The sequence below is a fragment of the Triticum urartu genome, chromosome 5A (assembly GCF_056163025.1).
Source record: "Triticum urartu cultivar PI428250 chromosome 5A, HENAU_Tu73, whole genome shotgun sequence".
In the NCBI taxonomy this organism is placed as follows: Eukaryota; Viridiplantae; Streptophyta; class Magnoliopsida; order Poales; family Poaceae; genus Triticum; species Triticum urartu.
The window spans coordinates 380377858-380396382 of NC_141877.1; the positions used below are offsets into that span (position 1 = coordinate 380377858).

The window sequence follows — 18525 nt, forward strand, 5'->3', positions numbered from 1 at the left end:
ACTACTATCTTTGCTATGCTAGATTGCTCGTTCTTTTGCTATGCCAATGCTACGATGCCTACCATTTGGTTTCAAGCCTCCCTAATTGCCATGTCAAACCTCTAACCCACCATGTCCTAGCAAACCGTTGATTGGCTATGTTACCGCTTTGCTCAGCCCCTCTTATAGCGTTGCTAGTTGCAGGTGAAGATTGGAGACCGTTCCTTGTTGGAACATTTATTTACTTGTTGGTATATCATTATATTGCCATGTTATCTTAATGCATCTATATACTTGGTGAAGGGTGGAAGGCTCGGCCTCTCGCCTAGTGTTTTGTTCCACTCTTGCCGCCTTAGTTTCCGTCATATCGGTGTTATGTTCCCGGATTTTGCGTTCCTTACGCGGTTGGGTTATAATGGGAACCCCTTGATAGTTCGTCTTGATTAAAGCTTTTCCAGCAATGCCCAACCTTGGTTTTTTACCATTTTCCACCTAGCCCCTTTTTCCCTTGGGTTTCCGGAGCCTGAGGGTCATCTTATTTTAAACCCCCACCCCCCCGCCAGTGCTCCTCTGAGTGTTGGTCTAACCTAGAGCCCCTTGCAGCGCCACCTCGGGGAAACTCGAGGGCTGGTTTTAGTTGTACGGATTGCTTATCTGAGTGTGCCCTAAGAACGAGATATGTGCAGCTCCTATCGGGATTTGTCGGCACATTCGGGCGGTGTTGCTGGTCTTGTTTTAACCTGTCGAAGTGTCTTGAAGAACCGAGATACCGAGTCTGATCGGTATGTCTCAGGAGGAGGTCTATTCCTTCGTTGACTGTGAGAGCTTGTCATGGGCTAAGTTGGGACTCCCCTGCAGGGATTTGAACTTTCGAAAGTCATGCCCACGGTTATGGGAAGATGGGAATTTGTTAATGTCCGGTTGTAGATAACTTGAACCTTAACTTAATTTAAAATGAATCAATCGTGTGTGTTACCGTGATGGCCTCTTCTCGGCGGAGTCCGGGAAGTGGACACGGTGTTGGAGTAATGCTTGCGCGGTTGTTCTCTAGATTACTCGCTCGTGCTTTGCCTCCTCTTCTCGCTCTCTTTTGCAAATAAGTTAGCCACCATATATGCTAGTCGCATGCTGCAACTCCATATATATTTTACCTTGCCTTACCTATAAGCTTAAATAGTCTTGATCGCGAGGGTGCGAGATGGCTGAGTCCCTGTGGCTCACAGATTACTATTACACCAGATACAGGGCCTGATGATTCCGCTCCAGGTGACGCGCTCGAGCTCAAGTGGGAGTTCGACGAGGACTCTCAACGTTACTATGTTTCCTTTCCTGATGATCAGTAGTGGTGCCCAGTTGGGGGTGATCGGGACCGTGTCGCATGTTGGGTTATCTTTTATTTTGGCGCCGTAGTCGGGCCATGAGTGTTTGGATGATGTATGTTATTTATGTACTTGATTGACGTGGCGAGTGTAAGCCAACTATGTTATCCCTTTTTATTATCTATATTACATGGGATGTTTGTGATGATTTCCTGACTTGCGACATATGCCTTCAATGCGATTATGCCTCTAAGTCGTGCCTCGACACGTGGGAGATATAGTCGCATCGAGGGTGTTACAACGTGTGCTTGCTCTCCCGTTCTCTTTACGGGTTGAAGCAGCAGGCGCCCCAGGCCTGGTACCAGCGGATCGCGGCCTTCCTTCAGCAGCAGGGTTCTGGTCCACATGGTTCGATGCCTCCCTGTTTGTTTATCACCAGGGCGCCGCCACTGCATACCTTCTCATGTACGTCGACGACACCATCCTGATTGTGTCCTCGCCAGTGCTACTTCAGCAGATCATAGCTCACCTCGACACCGAGTTCGCCCTCAAGGACTTGGGGGCTCTCCACTACTTCCTCGGCATCAAGGTTGTCGGTCGTGCCACTGGCTTCTTCCTGCATCAGCAGAAGTATGCCTATGAGCTTCTGGAGCGAGCCGGCATGCTTAACTGGAAGCCTGCTTCCACGCCTGTCGACACGAAGGCTAAGGTGTCCGCCGTTGAGGGCTCTTCGGCGTCTGACACTCCCTTCTACCGCTCCATCATCGGTGCTCTCCACTACCTCACCCTGATGGTCCGGATATTCAGTCTATTGTCCAGCAGGTGTGCCTCCACATGCATGCTCCTCATGACACCCATTGGGCTCTGGTGAAACGTATTCTCCAGTATATATGTGGCACCACGACTATGGGTCTCACCCTGATGGCATCACCCGACACCAGCCTCGTTGCCTACTCTGACACCGACTGGGCTGGGTGTCCCGACATTCGGTGCTCCACCTCCGGCTACTGCGTCTACCTTGGCCCTCTTTGATCTCGTGGTCGCCTAAACGACAACCCACGGTTTCACGATCGAGCGCCGAGGCCGAGTACAGGGCAGTGGCCAACACCGTCGCGGAGTGCTCCTAGCTACGACAGCTGCTTCAAGAGTTGCTATGTGAGGTTCCCAATGCCACGATTGTCTATTGTGACAATGTCTCCGTGGTCTACCTCTCCGCTAACCCTGTTCATCACCGCCGGACAAAGCATATTGAGCTCGACATTCACTTTGTCCAGGAGCACATTGCACTTGGTCGTGTTCGAGTCTTTCATGTACCCACCGATCAGCAGTTCGCCGATGCCATGACGAAGGGACTGCCTACCTCGACTTTCGAGGGTTTATGGTCCAGTGTTTGCGTCTCCGGCGACGCTTCGGCTGCAGGGGTGTTGAGCACGGTTGTTATTGCATGTATATCTGGCGGCTAGGATCTCTTGTATTACTTCCTAGCTTAGCAATATCTCCCAATCCTTTCCCTGTATAGCGGATACGGCTGAGATCTCGCAACCCTTGTACCTATATATGTGCCTAGTGCATGATAAATGAGATTTATTGATGCACACAATCAATTCTACAATAACATGTGATAGATTTAAGCTAGGGTTTCTCTGCCTCCCGTCGACGTCGTCGTCAGTTCGCCTCGTCTTCGGTGGTCTTAGGGCCATGAGGGCTGAGTGGATTCCGACCTTTGTCGATGGGAGGGCTCCGATTTTAGATCTTTCTTTGATTTTTGTTAGGGTTTGTGTCCTACTTAGGAAGGTGAGACGATGGCGGCTGTCTGAAGATGGAATAAGATTCTTCCCGCCTAGCCCCCTTTCTGGTGGTGCGTCTAGCATTGTCGATGGGCGTGTGGAGGTGTGCCTCCGGTTGATCTGTCTTTGGTGGATTTGCTCGGATCTGGTTGTTGTTCGTCTATGTTCGTGTGTTTTCAGGTTGCATCCTTCCGATCTACGATACTCTTCATCCGCAATGGTTGTTGTTTTGGTACGTTGGTCCTATAAGGCCTTAATACGACGACTTCCCGACTGTCTACTTCAACAAGTTTTGCCCGACTCCGGCAAGGGAGGGGCGACGACAACGGCACGTCTTCAACACGCTTCGGTGCTTGTAGTCGTCGCTAAGTGGTCTTCGGATCAGATATAATTTTTATTATTTCTAGTATTTATTATACTACCATGATTAAATATGAATAGATCAAAAGTTTTCATGTTCCATGCAATGTTGTACTAGGTGAATGCAGTACTTACACGCCACGTAAGTTTAAAAATGGAGAGATCACTCTTTCTTTCTTTCTTTCTTTTGTACTTGGCAATCTTAATTGTGGATGGAGTGCAGCGGTTGAGTTCTATTGTTACCTGCCAGGGCTTTTTCGCGTAAATAAACAAACAAATAGCAATAATACAACACCCCTGAAGACCTTACGTAACTTTTACTAAACCTTCCTAACTAATTAACTCAGCCCCTGATTTTCATCGGGGTGGGCCCCTTCCTCCGGACGAGACTTGCCTGTTCCTCGCGTGTGCGCTCATCCGTGCTCCTACGTGGTTTGGTTTTATTGAAACAAAATAAGACCCGGTCTTATCCCTTTAAAATCAAGGGAAGAGATGATTAGATTAGAAAGGAAAAAAAGACAGCCGTAGAATGAAGTAAGAGCATGAATGAAAGCATGAGAAGGAAGCAGGCAAGCCGGATCCTTTTCCTCCCCCTATTTCTAACCCCACACCTTCACGTCAACTTGTACGTAAAGGCTTTCCGTTACTTTTAGTGGGTCTAGCATTGCTCAACAAATAATGTTATGTGACTTTTCTTATAAAAAACCTTTAATCTATTCATCTTTAATTATTGTAGTACAACGAACATTAGAAATAAGAAAGCTTTATGAACAAAAAAAGGTTTGCGAAAATGTTCTCTCTATTTTTTATTTATTTAAAAAGAACATAAGGTTTCCATTTCATCTTTCTTCACACCACCCTTTCGTCCAACCTTCTATGTATATGATAATCAATCACCTTAATTACTTACCTTCTGAACCAATTTCACTTTAATTTACTTACCAAACTTCTAATCAAAATATAACGGTCGGAATTTGATGAATATTTATTTACACAATCGCATTACTGTTGACAATCTAACATATTAGAATATTTATATTACGTTGTAACGCACGGGCATTGTTTTAGTTTTAAATGATACATTTGTAGATGCTCACACAAAAATGTATCAATAAGCATGGTGCCACATGCACACGAGTGTACAATAAAATTGAAAATGGCAAAAAGAAAAGTAAACATTTTTTAATAAAGATGCCCAAGTGTTCTCTTCTTGTGGTGTTTTCTGAAAGAATGACACCTACTCCTATGGTGCTATGAGTGAAGAAGATAAAATCGATTCTCTAAAGTTGTTTTTTGCCTGGGATACTACATCGTCATTTCATCACGAAAATTCACACGTAGACAGAACACTTGGCCGTGTTTGCTACAAGATCTTTTTTTTACCATTCATCTATACGCAAGTGTACCTAGGAGCCAAAAATCGGTGACGTAGGATGCTGAATTTTTAACATGGGTATACACGCATCCTTTATAATAATAAAAATTCCAAAATAGTAGAAATAATAATAATGATTTTTTCTGTAACATACATGGTCAAGTATTCTACCTACATGTGAAGGTTTGGAAAAGAAATGACATCCATAGTACTGGGCAATTGGGGTTGCCCACGACGCGATTGTTGAACTCAAAGAGCCTCACCCGCAAGAACCAGCGTATTTGCGAGCGCGCCTGCAAGGTGGCGGAGAAAGGTGTTGCAAAGAAGGAAGTCTTGTGCCCTTGGCCATGCCCACGTTTTCGCTCTTGGACGACTCTGGTGAAGGAAATCTATCCTGGAGGAAATAATAAAGTAGTTATTTTATATTTCCTTATTCATGATAAATGATTATTATTCATGCTAGAATTGTATTGATTGTAAACCTAAATACATGTGTGAATACATAGACAAACATTGTATCCCTAGTGAGCCTTTACTTGACTAGCTCATTGATCAAAGATGGTTAAGGTTTTTTAACCATGGACATGAGTTGTCATTTGATAAAAGGATCACATCATTAGGAGAATGATGTGATGGACATGACCCATCTGTTAGCTTAGCATATTAACCGTTCAGTTTTATTGCTATTGCTTTCTTCATGTCAAATACATATTCCTTCAACTATGAGATTATGCAACTCCCAGACGCCGGAGGAATGCCTTGTGTGCTATCAAACGTCACAATGTAACTAGGTGATTATAAATATTTTCTACAGGTATCTCCGAAGGTGTTTGTTGGGTTGGCATAGATCGAGATTAGGATTTGTCATTCCAGTATCGGAGAGGTATCTCTGGGCCCTCTCAGTAATGCACATCATAAGAAGCCTTGCAAGTAAAGTGATTAATGAGTTAGTTACAAGATGATGCATTACAGAACGAGTAAAGAGACATGCCGGTAACGAGATTGAACTAGGTATGTGGATACCGACATTCGAATCTCGGGCAAGTAACACACCGATGACAAAGGGAATAACGTATGTTGTCATAACGGTTCAACCGATAAAGATCTTGGTAGAATATGTAGGAGCTAATATGAGCATCCAGATTCCGCTATTGGTTATTGACCAGAGAGGTGACTCGGCACGTCTACATATTTCTCGAACCCGTAAGGTCCGCAGGCTTAATGTTTGATGACGATTTAGTATCATATGAGTTATGTGATTTGGTGATCGAATATTGTTCGGAGTCCCGGATGAGATCATGGACATGATGAAGAGTCTCGAAATGGTCGAGAGGTTGAAACATATAGGATAATAGTATTCGGACACCAAAAGTGTTCTGGATAGTATCAGATATTTATCGGAGTACCAGGGAGGGGGGCTTACCAGAATCCCTGGGGAAAATATATGTGTCATAGGAGGGGAGCACACCAGCCCACAAGGGGTGCCCCCCACCAAGGAAGGAGGCTGATTGGGAGAAGGGAAAGAGGGGATTCGCCCCCCCCCCCCATTCCTTCTCTCCTTCCTCTTCCCTTTTCCCTCTCTGGCAAAAAAGAAAGGGGGAGGCCGAATTGGGAAGGACCCCAAGTAGGATTCCTCTTACTTGAGGCGCACCCTTGCTGCTCCCCTCTCCCTCTCACCTATATATGTGTGGGGAGGGGGCGCCTAGAACACACAACAACAATCGTTAGCCGTGTGCGGCGCACCCCTCCACAGTTTACAACCCCGGTTATAATTTTGTGGTGCTTAGGCAAAGCCCTGCGAGAATCACTTCACCATCACCGTCACCTTGCTGGATCAAGAAGGTGAGGGACGTCACCGAGCTGAACGTGTGCAGAACTCGGAGGTGCCGTACGTTCGGTGCTTGATCAGTTGGAGCTAGAAAAGGTTCGACTACATCAACCGCATTGTCAAATGCTTCCGCTTTCGGTCTACGAGGGTACGTGAACACATTCTCCCCGTCGTTGCTATGCATCTTCTAGATAGATCTTGCGTGAGCATAGGAAATTTTTTGAAATTGTATGCTATGTTTCCCAACTTCTGACATGGGTTTTCAAGGGTGAACCGTCCTGGAAGGCTTCACCCAAGACACGGGAATGGATGCAGACACCACCTTCGACTCACTACAGCTCCAATGGATGTGCACTCTGTTTTCAAGCTTCAACAGCGCACACACAACAAAGTTTGAGGATGTGGTTCTCAACTTAGTTTGTTTTTACCGCATAGGCATATTTAGGATGCTAGGTTCATTGTGACACATATTCATGATAATTACATGACGGATGTGATCAACAATGGTCAAGGGCCTCCAAATTTTGAAGTGGGTGATCAAAATTCACCGATGTTTGACATTGAAAAATCACCGGGAATGAAGAAGGTGACAAAGAGAGAAAGTGCATACAACACAAAAGAAGATATTTTGTTGTGTCAAGCTTTGCGGAATACTTATAAAAAATTGTACATTACACTAACAAACTATTACGATTTTCAAAAATATGTAGATGATATTTTAAAAAAAAATTATACAAATGCAAAATAATTTCACATAACTTTATAAAAAGTTTTGTTGATTCAAGAAAATGTATCAATGCGTATTTAAAAAATGTTTATCACGTATTTAAAAATATATTCAAACCATGCATTTGAAAAACGTAAAACATGTATAAAAAATTAGTTGTATACTGAAAATGTGCAATGTGTAAGAGAAAATTAGACAGCAAAATAAATATTTGAAAACATATTAATCATGTATTTTAAAAATGCTAAATGTGTATAAAAATATTCCCAATGTATAAAAAGTTTGTACAATATGTATGAAAAATAAGCACATGTGTTGAAAACCACAGAAGAAAACGGAAGAAAGAAAGGCTAAAGAAAACCAGAGAAAACCTATGCAGATAGTGAAAACGATAGGAAAACCATGAAAAAATACTCACGCGATGCATCTACAGTAATTGGCCGACCTAGTAGAGCGCTTTGCCAAAGGCCAGTGGAGACTAGACGGCCCTACAAATGTTTACTATTGTTCTCGAAGATGCGAGAACAACTAACTAAGGGGTACCCTTCCCGTCAAACAACACATAAACTAAGCGATACCCCTTCTCCCGCAAGGGTCACTTTGGTGGACTAAGAGCACGCCAAGTGATGCGTTCAGCCGCCGCCACGTGTTGCGTGTTGGGTGCTTTCTCAATATTTTTTTAGGTGTTTTCGGTTTAGATGTTTTCTTACTTTTTCGATTTTCACTTGATTTTTCTTAGGTATTGGAGAAAAAAGTTTGAAAAAAATTTCACAAATTTTTTTTTGCTTCTGCGAGAAGCACGACTATGACTCTCGAAAAGATTCTTCCACGAGAGGCATAGATTTGATCCTCATGGAGACACAAATTTGCTTCAGCGAGAAGCAAAGTAGTGCCTCCCGGAAAGAAAAAATGTGTCTTTTGGCTTCCACGAGAGGCAAATATTTACTTTCACGAGTCCATGAGAGAGACGAATTTTCTTCTCGTGAAGGTATAAATTTGCTTCCGCGAGAAGCATAACCGTTCCTCTTGAAAAGAAAAAAAAATGCGTCTTTTTTCACGAGAGGCACATATTTATTTCTCGTGGAGGCACAGATTTTCTTCCGCGAGAAGCATCGTTGTGCCTCTCAAAAAGGAAAAAACATGTTTTTCTTTCACGAAAAGCATTGTTGCTCCTGGAGGCACAAATTTGCTTCCACGAAAAGCATAAGTTCTAGGAAATTAAAAAAAAACATGCTTCTGGCTCCGACTTTTTTTCTTCCGGTTTTTTCATGAAAAAGAAGTTCATCGTAACCTATTAATATGAGATCTAGTTTCGAAGATCTCGACACGAGAAATCAAACGGTGAAAATGGTTTGGGATTTGAAAACACGGTTCAAAATATTTTTTGAATAAATAAATTTAAGAAAAATAGAAAAACTCTTTGTGAGTGTATGAGAAGGTGGAGTGATCGTTGTAAAGGGTATCCCTTAATTAGCAAAGATGCGCTCAGAGAGACTCTTAAAAAAAAGCCGGTCACGTGGCCCAACAGGCCCAAAGGTCCATCAATATCTCCTCATTCGGCCTAGAGCTGCGAGCGCTTCTCGGCAAAGCGCTTGGACGGACATGGGCGGCGCCGCCGTAGCCTTGCTCGCCGCCACTAGACGACGCTCCATCCCGCTTGTTACCTCCTCGCTCCCTCGTGCTGCGCGCGGTCTCCACGAGGCTGCAGCGGCGGCGGGGGAGGACAAGGCGAGGACGCGCCGGCGGAGGAGCAGTAGCAGCAGCTTTCTTGGACCAGACATCACCGACACCTGGGATCCACCCCCGCGCCCCGCGGCGAGCCCGCTTCCCCCGCGAGCCGCCGGAGGTGAGCGGGACTCATGTTCTTCTTGCTAATCTCTGCGTTATGGTGTTGTATTATTGGCGTACGCTTCTTGGATCAGTGATTTCGGGATTTCATATTGTACAAAGCATTAAATGTAAACACGATTAGAAATTTGGAATATGAAGTTTAAGAACGCTGAGTCCGCTTGCTTTCAGTTGGTGCGATTGTTCAGAACCCATGGCCACCCTGAAGTAGTGCTGCTAATGATTTAGAGGAGGTTTTAAGCTCTATCTATCTCTATCCTCTGAAAGTGGAAGCACTGTCACATCAAAATGTTCGTTTAAACAGAGGGCAAGTGGAGATTGTTTAGAAGCTCTTCTTATACTGTCTAGTATTGATGCTTCGATTTGGTTGGTCTAGCTTGTTGTAAGTACCCGAATAATGGTTTTTCCTTTCTTTCTTAGATTTAGTAGTGGTATTTGGCGTGCTGCAGTATTACTATGTCTGGTTGGTGAAATGGTGTCGGAGAATTTCAAGGTTTGATACCTTTTATGGTTGGGACTAGCTTTCACTTCCATGTAAAGGACATGGATGAATCCTTGTTTAGCATCTGTGCTTCACCTTATCTCATTGTTTAGCATCTTATGCTAATTATTGATTGTTGTGTGTTCATACTTTTCTTGGTCTTGTAGTTGATTATGAGTCCACGGCAACCATTATCGATGGCAAGTCCATTGCAGAGGACATAAGGTTACAGGTTGCTGAGGAGGTTCTTCAAATGAAAAATGCAGTCGGACATGTTCCTGGCCTTGCTGTCGTATTGGTAGGCGATAGAAAGGACTCTCAGTCCTACGTGAGATTTAAAGTAAAGGGTTGTGAGGAAGTCGGAATAAAATCTTTGCTGGCAGAGTTGCCTAGGAACTGCACAGAAGATGAGGTGGTGGATTCGGTGTCAAGATTCAATGAAGACCCATCCGTTCATGGCGTCCTTGTTCAGCTACCACTACCACAAGTAATCTATTCTACTTTTCTGGTTGCCGCCTTATAAAAGGATGATGTTTGGTTTAGTTCATAGATTGATACCATGAAAGCCTTTTTCATCTACACAGATTACAAAATTATTTTGGTAACTGAATAATACAAAGTACTTCTGTTGTCATGGTAATAGATGGGCAACTTCAGTTGTATTTTATCTGAGTTTTCATTTCAATGTATATTTGGCTTTATGTCCAAGCTCTGTTCATCAAGCCTTTTAATTTTATTTGATCATTTTGTGTAAATCAGCATATGGATGAACAAAAGATTCTCAACGCCATTAGCCTAGACAAGGATGTTGATGGTTTCCACCCCTTAAACGTTGGTAATCTTGCCCTTAGAAGCCGGAAACCTTTGTTTGTTTCCTGTGCTGCAAAGGCTTGCCTTGAATTATTGCTCCAATCTGGTATTGATCTCATGGGAAAGCATGTGACTATTATCGGGAGAAGCAAAGTTGTTGGATTACCCACTTCCTTACTTTTACAGGTAAAGTTCTAAAATGTACTCAGGAATGATTATCCTTCAGTTTTGAACTGCATTATGTTATGATGGCTGTATTTGAACTTCATTTTGTTTCCCCAGAGACATCACGCTACTGTAAGTGTTATCCATGCCTACACAGAAAATCCAGAGGAGATTACTCGTGGATCTGACATTGTGATCTCAGCTGCTGGAGTGGCCAACCTTGTAAGAGGAAGTTGGTTAAAGCAAGGTGCAGTTGTGATTGATGTTGGGACAAATCCAGTGGAGGTAACAACAGATGTTTGTTGTGCTTTTGCTCAAGAAACTTGATCTATAATGTCTGCAGTATCACTTCTATTGCATGTTCATCATATTTATTTAGTAGTGTCCATGTTAATGAAGTAAAGATTTCTTTAGTCAAGTAGTTCTGATTATAATTCCAAACTTGTTTGCTGATACTGGTTTTTCTTGTTAGTAGTTTTTCCTTGGTGCACAGCATGGTAAATTTAAATCCACGCACCCTAATTCACTGATAAATGTTTAAATGGTAGCTCAATTTGTACTATTAAATCGCCACCTATTGTAGTACTTCTACAAATAATGAGCTTGAGTTTTGAAGAAGGTTTCAAAATTGAATACATAACCCTTTCGTTTTCCCTTATAATTACCGAGTTAAGTAACTACTGATGACCGCCTACTTTAATTCAGATGGTAGTATTCCCAGATCTGCTGGTCGCAGCGTAGCATAGCTTAGCATCGTTTTTTCCCCTCTTCCACATTGTAGATTAGTTCGGGTTTCTGTTTCCTTTAGTTTTGGTTTTGTTAGGCTAGGCTTCTTTTGCAGTGTGTTGGTTTTGGCTTTGTAAGCTTTTGCGCCTTCTCAGCTTTCTTGATCCATGCTCAGGACAAAAAATCAACATTAGTAATGACTCTTTCGGTAAGAGTCTGATTTTTTTAATAGTACAGCATGCATCCCCCCCCCCCCCCCCCCCTCCCAAATGGGTACGCGGGAAGCCATGGGCACCAATGTAATACATATTTTTATTCCTACTTGGCTGTAACCTGTTCTTACTCTTTTTTTTCTAGGATCCAGCCAGTGATTTTGGCTATCGATTAACTGGAGATGTCTGCTTCGAAGAAGCAGTGAATGTGGCTTCTGCTATAACTCCAGTTCCAGGCGGAGTGGGACCAGTCACCATTGCAATGCTTCTTGCCAACACACTTGACTCGGCCAAACGAGTTTATGGCTTGAGTGACTGAACCCCCGGAACTAAGGGTGTTAAAAAACGGCCTGGGTCGACCCGTGAAACCCGTCCGATAAAACCTTTGAACTAGGGCTGCTACTTGGGTCTTTTACATGAAAAACAAATTGAACCAGTGCCCCTCTGCCGGTTTTGGTAGGTTCATCCCAACCTGAGAATGAAACCCTCAACTGTAACCTTGTCACAGTTCCCCTTTGTAAATTAGTTTGCCTTCTCTTGTTCCTCTGCCCATTGCTCTCAAGTTAAGCTAGATTAGAGCTGGGATGTAATATTTCGTTTTTTGCCAACAATATATTGTATGCTTGATAATGTCCGAACTTTCAATAATTTATACCTTGTCTGGGGATCATATGAATATGGCAACCCAGTTTCTAGCATACTAGCAACAGCCAACTCACAGAAATCATCAAGTAAAAGCAGGCACAGCTATATGGTTCATAATGTGATGTGTGCTTCATTATTATTAGAACATTCTTGGACATTAAACAGTCTCAACAGGCAGTTTCGTACTCAATATATTTATAAAATAAAACCTAGTGAAGTCATGAAACTGTATTTCCTTTTGAGATAAAATTGACCAATATACGGATATTCGAATTGCTTCTGGGGGAATACAATCGACCAATATATTTCCATATATTCATGAAGATACTGACCGCACCTATTCCTTCTGACTGCACGGACTCGTTTTTATGCCAGGTAGTTAATTGACAAGTGCTTGATAAGCAGGTGTTAAAAAAAGTGATTACTGTTCTTTGAATCAGGGAGATTACTATGAACAAATCTGATTTATCCCAAATTTGAGCAGCCCTTGCTTGTTTCTCTACTGTAAAAAGAGCAACAATACATTCAGAATATATTGTCTAGAGCTAGATACATCTTACATGGAAAAATGTTAACCCTGTCTCATTCAACTATGAGCAGAACATACAAGATAGCCGACCACCACAGAGAAGGGAAATAAGAACTGAATTACTTTATTTACTTATAAAACATAAAATAGTTATAAGATGTACATCTGATGTGAGGGCATAAGTTGAAGTACACCGGGGAATGACACATGTTTACACTGCCAGACACGTAAAAGGGTCCTTTGACGTCGTCGCACTGTACTGTTCTCAACCCATTAGCTTCAGACAAGTTCAATTTTCTGCTCTGCCACCCAAGATTCTTTTGGACCCAGTTGTACTGTTTCAATCTACATGATGCAATCAGTCATACCATCAGTCAAAATTGTGCAATCACCCAGTGTGCCTCTCCCATGATTCATTCAGGAACATGGAAGAGTAGACAAGAAAAAGTATGTGCATTTATCAACTTCTGTTCATACCTTTGCATTTTCAACACAAACAAAGTCTTTGTAGCATGCCTCCATCTGCAAATGAGGATTCCACAACACTGCATCTGACCAGCTGCATTTCAAATAGTAACAACAATTTGATCATGTGATCTTTGCAATGTTGAAAAGGGATGCATTGTTTTACAGATCAATTAAACCTACTTTGTGTTTGAGATTACAATTTTGTCACCCAATCCATTGTCCAGTGTAAGCTCAGTCGGTGCGCCAAGGTAAACACAGTCCACAAATCCTGGAAAGGTCACCTCGTCCCTGCATCGAAAGGAAGCGACTCAGAAGCACGTCCAGATATTTACTTCATGCTCAGCAACTTACACTAGGATATATTGCTTCAGTGAGTGCATACTTGCTTTGAAAGTCACAACTAAGTCAATTCAATAGATTAGGAAAAGAAAATTAAGAAATGCAATAGCACTAAGTTGTGCACACCATAGAATGAAATGACACTAAATGCTTAGTGTTTAGTGTGAGTACTCTTATTTTCCACAGATGAGGTTAGCTTTATTGCGAAGTTCTTGGAAACATGTGGGAGTGTGAGACCCTGGGAGTTTCAATGTTGTAAACTTGTAATGTTAAGATATATTGTAACTAAGACTGCACTAGCAGACCAGCTCAAACTGACCTTTCTTCTTTGCCCTCCAGAGGATTTTTAGGATCAGGATCCTTATTGAGAGTCTTGCTACCTTTGAGACCTTTCACTGAAACACCAGCGATGGAAGCCTGTACAAAAACATTTGATGTGTTTAATGTGAAAGCGAAAATCTATAGAGTTTAGCAAGCAAATGTTAGTTTGGCTCCGTTCAGAAAGCTGCAACTTACACTGAAATAAGTGTGGAGGGCTGAGTTGAACGAGAAAGGTTTATCGTCTGTATTTATTATTTTCAGGGTCGTTGACAGGCTTGTAGAGTGCAGCACAACCTACGGAACAATTAAACAAGCACAATTTCATATTCTGCAGAAGGGCAAGATTGGAATTCCGAATTCCAGCTCCGATTACTGGATAGCATTAATAGGCTTATGATTTCGCAGATAAGAGTGCATGGAGGCACATGCTACTACACCAGGGCTTAACCTTGTATAAAGCTTGGAAACTAAAATCCCACATTGAATGGCTGTATGAGTCGTCTTTTAGTTCCAAAGTTACAGTTGGATCTCCTTCTGTGACTTCTGAATCAGTAATAGACCAATTCACATTCCTGGCAAATCCATGCTGCAAGAAAGTAAAATTTGCCTTGATTACAGTACGCAAGAACAGGCTGCATAAAAATGTTCAATTCTTTCACAGTTGATGGACAGATGTGCATGAATATTATGTAAATAATTGCTCACACCACAACTATATAACAACGGCTAGTGATGTCTCATTCTTTATATAAGTTCAGGAATTTACTATCCCGCAGGAATGCAGGTAAAATTTTGATCTAAACTAGTATGCATTGCTTGATTTAGCATTGGACATGGTTCACATATCTGTTTCCCATCAACAATAAATTTGCTAACTAATATTCTTAAATGGAACCGAAAACTGAAATCTTGACAAATATTGGTCTCTATGCCTGTCTGTATGGGGCGTGATTGAAAAATGGCTTCACAAACCTGCTGCATGGGACCGGGGCCAAACTGGGGGAAACAATGTGGAATTCCACCGCTAGTTTCAGAAAAGGAAATTGTTAGCTGTGAGTTAAACTCGTTAGATTTATCCAATCGGTCTCGAGGCTGACCTGATGGGTTTCTGGCCATTGAACACGGCATCTGGTCTGACAAAGAGCAGGTCCTTTCCACTGGGAACCTTCCAAGATGTGACACATGCTCCAAATAGATAAATCTCAGCCTCACTTCATGCATAAAATGAGTACACAATTAGCTGTTGCAAATAGGTAAAAAGGAAGCCCATCTACTATATTTCTGTTGTGGTAGTAGAGAAACTCTAGTGATGAACTGAGTTGAAACTAACAGAAGTCATGATAGGCTTACCCATGGTCCATATAAGCATTATGTGCTAGCTACTATTCAGCACTGCAGAGATCCATTGAACTATAATTCAAAACTTTCAGTATCATGCTAGCACCATAACAAAATAATAGTGTCGTATTGCCTTATTCTAAATAATGAGCCATCAACCCTTATGGCACTGCTGCCATAACATCAACTTCGATATCAAACAGTTTGTTTTCCAACTCTTGATTTTAATCTTCACCGTGGCTATCAAATTATTTACGTCCGATCGAGTATTATGTTACTCATGCTGCATTAGCTAAACTACAGAACAACACAAGTCATCATAATACACCTGAAAAATCCCCCACCAAGTCAACCAAAACCAGAATTACCTCCCGTGCGGGGATTTGAGGCTGATCTTGGGCAGGCCGCCATTGCCGTCGGAGACGGCCACGCCGGGCGCGTACACCTTCTGCCCCACGCTGGCCATGGCAACCACCCCGAATCGCCTGCGCGCACCCGGCAAAACCGCAAGAACCACCACGGGGTCAGGCCTTGCGAGACCGCACGAATCGAATGCAGACCAGTACGGGGGAGGAACCGCGTGCGGTGCTGGTACCTGTACCGACGGGCTGAAGTGGAGGAGGAGGAGGAGGCGGCGGCGAAGGGGGCGGGGACGGTGAGCGTGCAGGAAGCCGCCATTTCTGCTTGGCCTCTCGGAGAGGCTGAGACTTCGGTGGTGCTCTGTCTGGTTTTAGAGTGGCCGGTGCCTTGGATCCTCTGTTGAGTGAATCTCTGTGCTGTACCATGTGTTCGAGCTGGACCAGGAGTCCTTTTTTGCAAATGCAGACAGATTTAATTAGATTATGTCTTTTTTTTGTGGGAACTTTTTTTTTGAAAAAGTAATCCGACATATAATAATATGCGGTATTAGTACAAGAATCTCCAGAGGTAATAAAAATTATAATTAGATTAATGGACCATCTAGCTAAAACCATTAGAGCGAGCCAAATGCGCGTCACCATCATCGTCCATCCTGCATTGAGGTTGGGTAAACCTTACTGCAGTAATCAGAAAATCATCGTCAGCCTATGAGAAATATAGATTAGAAGGGCCAAATCTACAAAAACGCCAACGAAAACGAGAGGCGACTGAATTCAGACAGATCTGCGGGAGACGGACTTTGAATGGGTCCAAAAAGATCCGGCAAGGGTAAACCTCCACACACACCCTCCGCTGACGCTAAGCACATTGTTAGAGCGAGGATAAAATGGAGAGAATATTATTCTAACTATGGGACGCTCCAACCAAGACACTAAAACTACCTGCGGTAAGGATATGATCGTCCCGCCAATGGGGGCCAAGGGCCGCCACACCTCCCAGGCCCAAGAGCCACCAGAGGCGGGGCGGACCGCGTTGGCGTCGACGAAGTGGTGGAAACCCTGGTTCTTTCCTCTCTTTGCTTGCCGGATGTTTGCATCACTTCATATGACGGTGAAGTCCTGTGTATGGCGCGCACGCTTCAGGACTCTGGTGAATTGGTTGATGTTCTTTTGCGAATGAATTGATGTTCGACCCTACATGATAGGCCCCTTTAAAATGCATGTGTCAGATTTTGTGCTGCTACTCAGGTCAGGATGCACCCACTATTTTCAGAGCCATGTTGTAGAAACTGTCAAATATTGGCTAGAGATTGGTTGCTTGCCAATTCTCACTGCCAATCTCACAAAAAGTTGTCAAATGTTGGTAATTTTTGGTTTTGCCAAATGTTGTTAGCAAACCAATTATGCTCTAAAGTTATGGTTTGGTAAAATGTTTGAACAAAACTTGTACATGCATGATAGTAGCATCAAATAAAATGCGGTTTTGTGGATTGCTACTCATTTATACTTTCACATGCAAATTGCATTTTGTCTATAATAGGAGCACAAGACAAGAGAGACACCACGGTCCGGTACACAAAGGATCCTTGCTGAGGTGCTTTGGTGGCCTTCACGGCGGCACAAAATGCAAGTGTCCCTTGCCAACAATTTTATTCCTGGATATGCCTTTTGAGCGACTGAAAGGCAAGAGGCTATCTCCATTTCTCTACTGCTACATTTTCTGGCCTCAGCAAGAGGATATCCCAATGACAATTCTTTTGTAACATTTCATTTTCGCCAGACATGTTCGAGTCTGCTGGAGGCTGTACACATGAAACTTATCACAGCATGTGGCAAAGTGAAGCAGCTTCTGATCCCTTTTTACCAAGTTAGCAGTAATGTCGTTTGGATTTACAGTAGTATTTTTGCACAAAAACTGAAGTGCTTTCAACTCCCACATCACCTTGTGCTGTCTGTTAGACTGTATAGCTTTTGTATATGTATATATATGATGTAACGTTATATACCTCTTCATTATATATATATATGTGATAGGCCACCCCTAGAGGGTTGAGCCGGTTCCCCCAAATCTATTGTCCTACATGGTATCAGCCTAGGTCAACACGCTTCCGCCAAAACCCTACAACTCGCGCCGCGCCGCCGCCGTCATGTCGGGCCCCGCCGCCTCCGGCTCCTCCACGGCTAGCTTCCTGCCGGCCTCCCTTGCGGCTCTCCTCTCCCGGCCTCTCGACTTTGCGGCGCCCTCGACGTCCTCGATCGGGACGAGGAGCATCGGGTCCCTGTTCTCCCCGTCGCCTGATCATCATGCGCTCGTGGCTCCAACCGCTGGTGCCACAGCGGGTGCCTCGTCGCCCGTTCCCATCAGCACGACCCCGATTGCTCCATCCAACGATGGCCAGCCCCTCGCGCTGGTGGCCCCCCCGTCGGCCCTGATGGCTGGCGTTGCCGCATCGGGCCCGGCCAATTCGTCGCCTGTTCCCGCGGCTGCACCCGCGGTCTCTGCCTCTACGGCGTCTACGCCTCCGGCAGCCTACCCCGCGGGCTCTCTGCCGCCGCCGCCGTTCCACTTTGGTAATCTCATCACCATCAAGTTGTCATCGGACAATTACATCTTCTGGCGTGCGCAGGTCCTCCCGCTTCTTGGGAGTCACTATCTACTGGGCTACGTCGACAGTTCGCTCCCCTGTCCCCCTGCGCTGGTCGATAGCGTGCATGGCCCGGTCTACAATCCGGCGCACCGTGTTTGGACAGGGCAGGACCAGGCAAACCTCTCCTCCATCCAGGGGTTGCTCACTCCGGCTGTTGCCGGACTTGTTGTTTTCGCCAAGACGTCTCATGAGGCATGGACCATCCTCGAGCGCTCGTTTGCGGCGCAGTCGCAAGCTCGTGTATCCTCTCTTCGTCGTCAG

General features: G+C 43.9%; 2 protein-coding genes across 2 annotated transcripts; one reads left to right on the forward strand and one right to left on the reverse strand.

Annotated features, from left to right (window-relative positions):
- The first annotated feature begins 8927 nt into the window (after positions 1–8927).
- Positions 8928–12287, forward strand: LOC125509096 (Amino acid dehydrogenase family protein). Its single transcript, XM_048673976.2, has 5 exons — positions 8928–9221; positions 9872–10191; positions 10464–10700; positions 10797–10964; positions 11763–12287. Exons 1-5 carry the CDS (start codon positions 8978–8980, stop codon positions 11934–11936), a joined length of 1143 nt encoding a protein of 380 aa, XP_048529933.2. The 5' UTR covers positions 8928–8977; the 3' UTR covers positions 11937–12287.
- Positions 12288–12899: 612 nt separating this feature from the next.
- Positions 12900–16031, reverse strand: LOC125509097 (Galactose mutarotase-like superfamily protein). Its single transcript, XM_048673977.2, has 10 exons — positions 15853–16031; positions 15626–15742; positions 15017–15130; positions 14892–14943; positions 14368–14505; positions 14115–14213; positions 13918–14015; positions 13440–13547; positions 13269–13350; positions 12900–13136 (listed from the first exon to the last, which is right to left on the reverse strand). The coding sequence occupies exons 1-10, from the start codon at positions 15933–15935 to the stop codon at positions 13071–13073; spliced, it is 957 nt and encodes a 318-aa protein (XP_048529934.2). The 5' UTR covers positions 15936–16031; the 3' UTR covers positions 12900–13070.
- Between the last annotated feature and the right edge of the window lie 2494 nt (positions 16032–18525).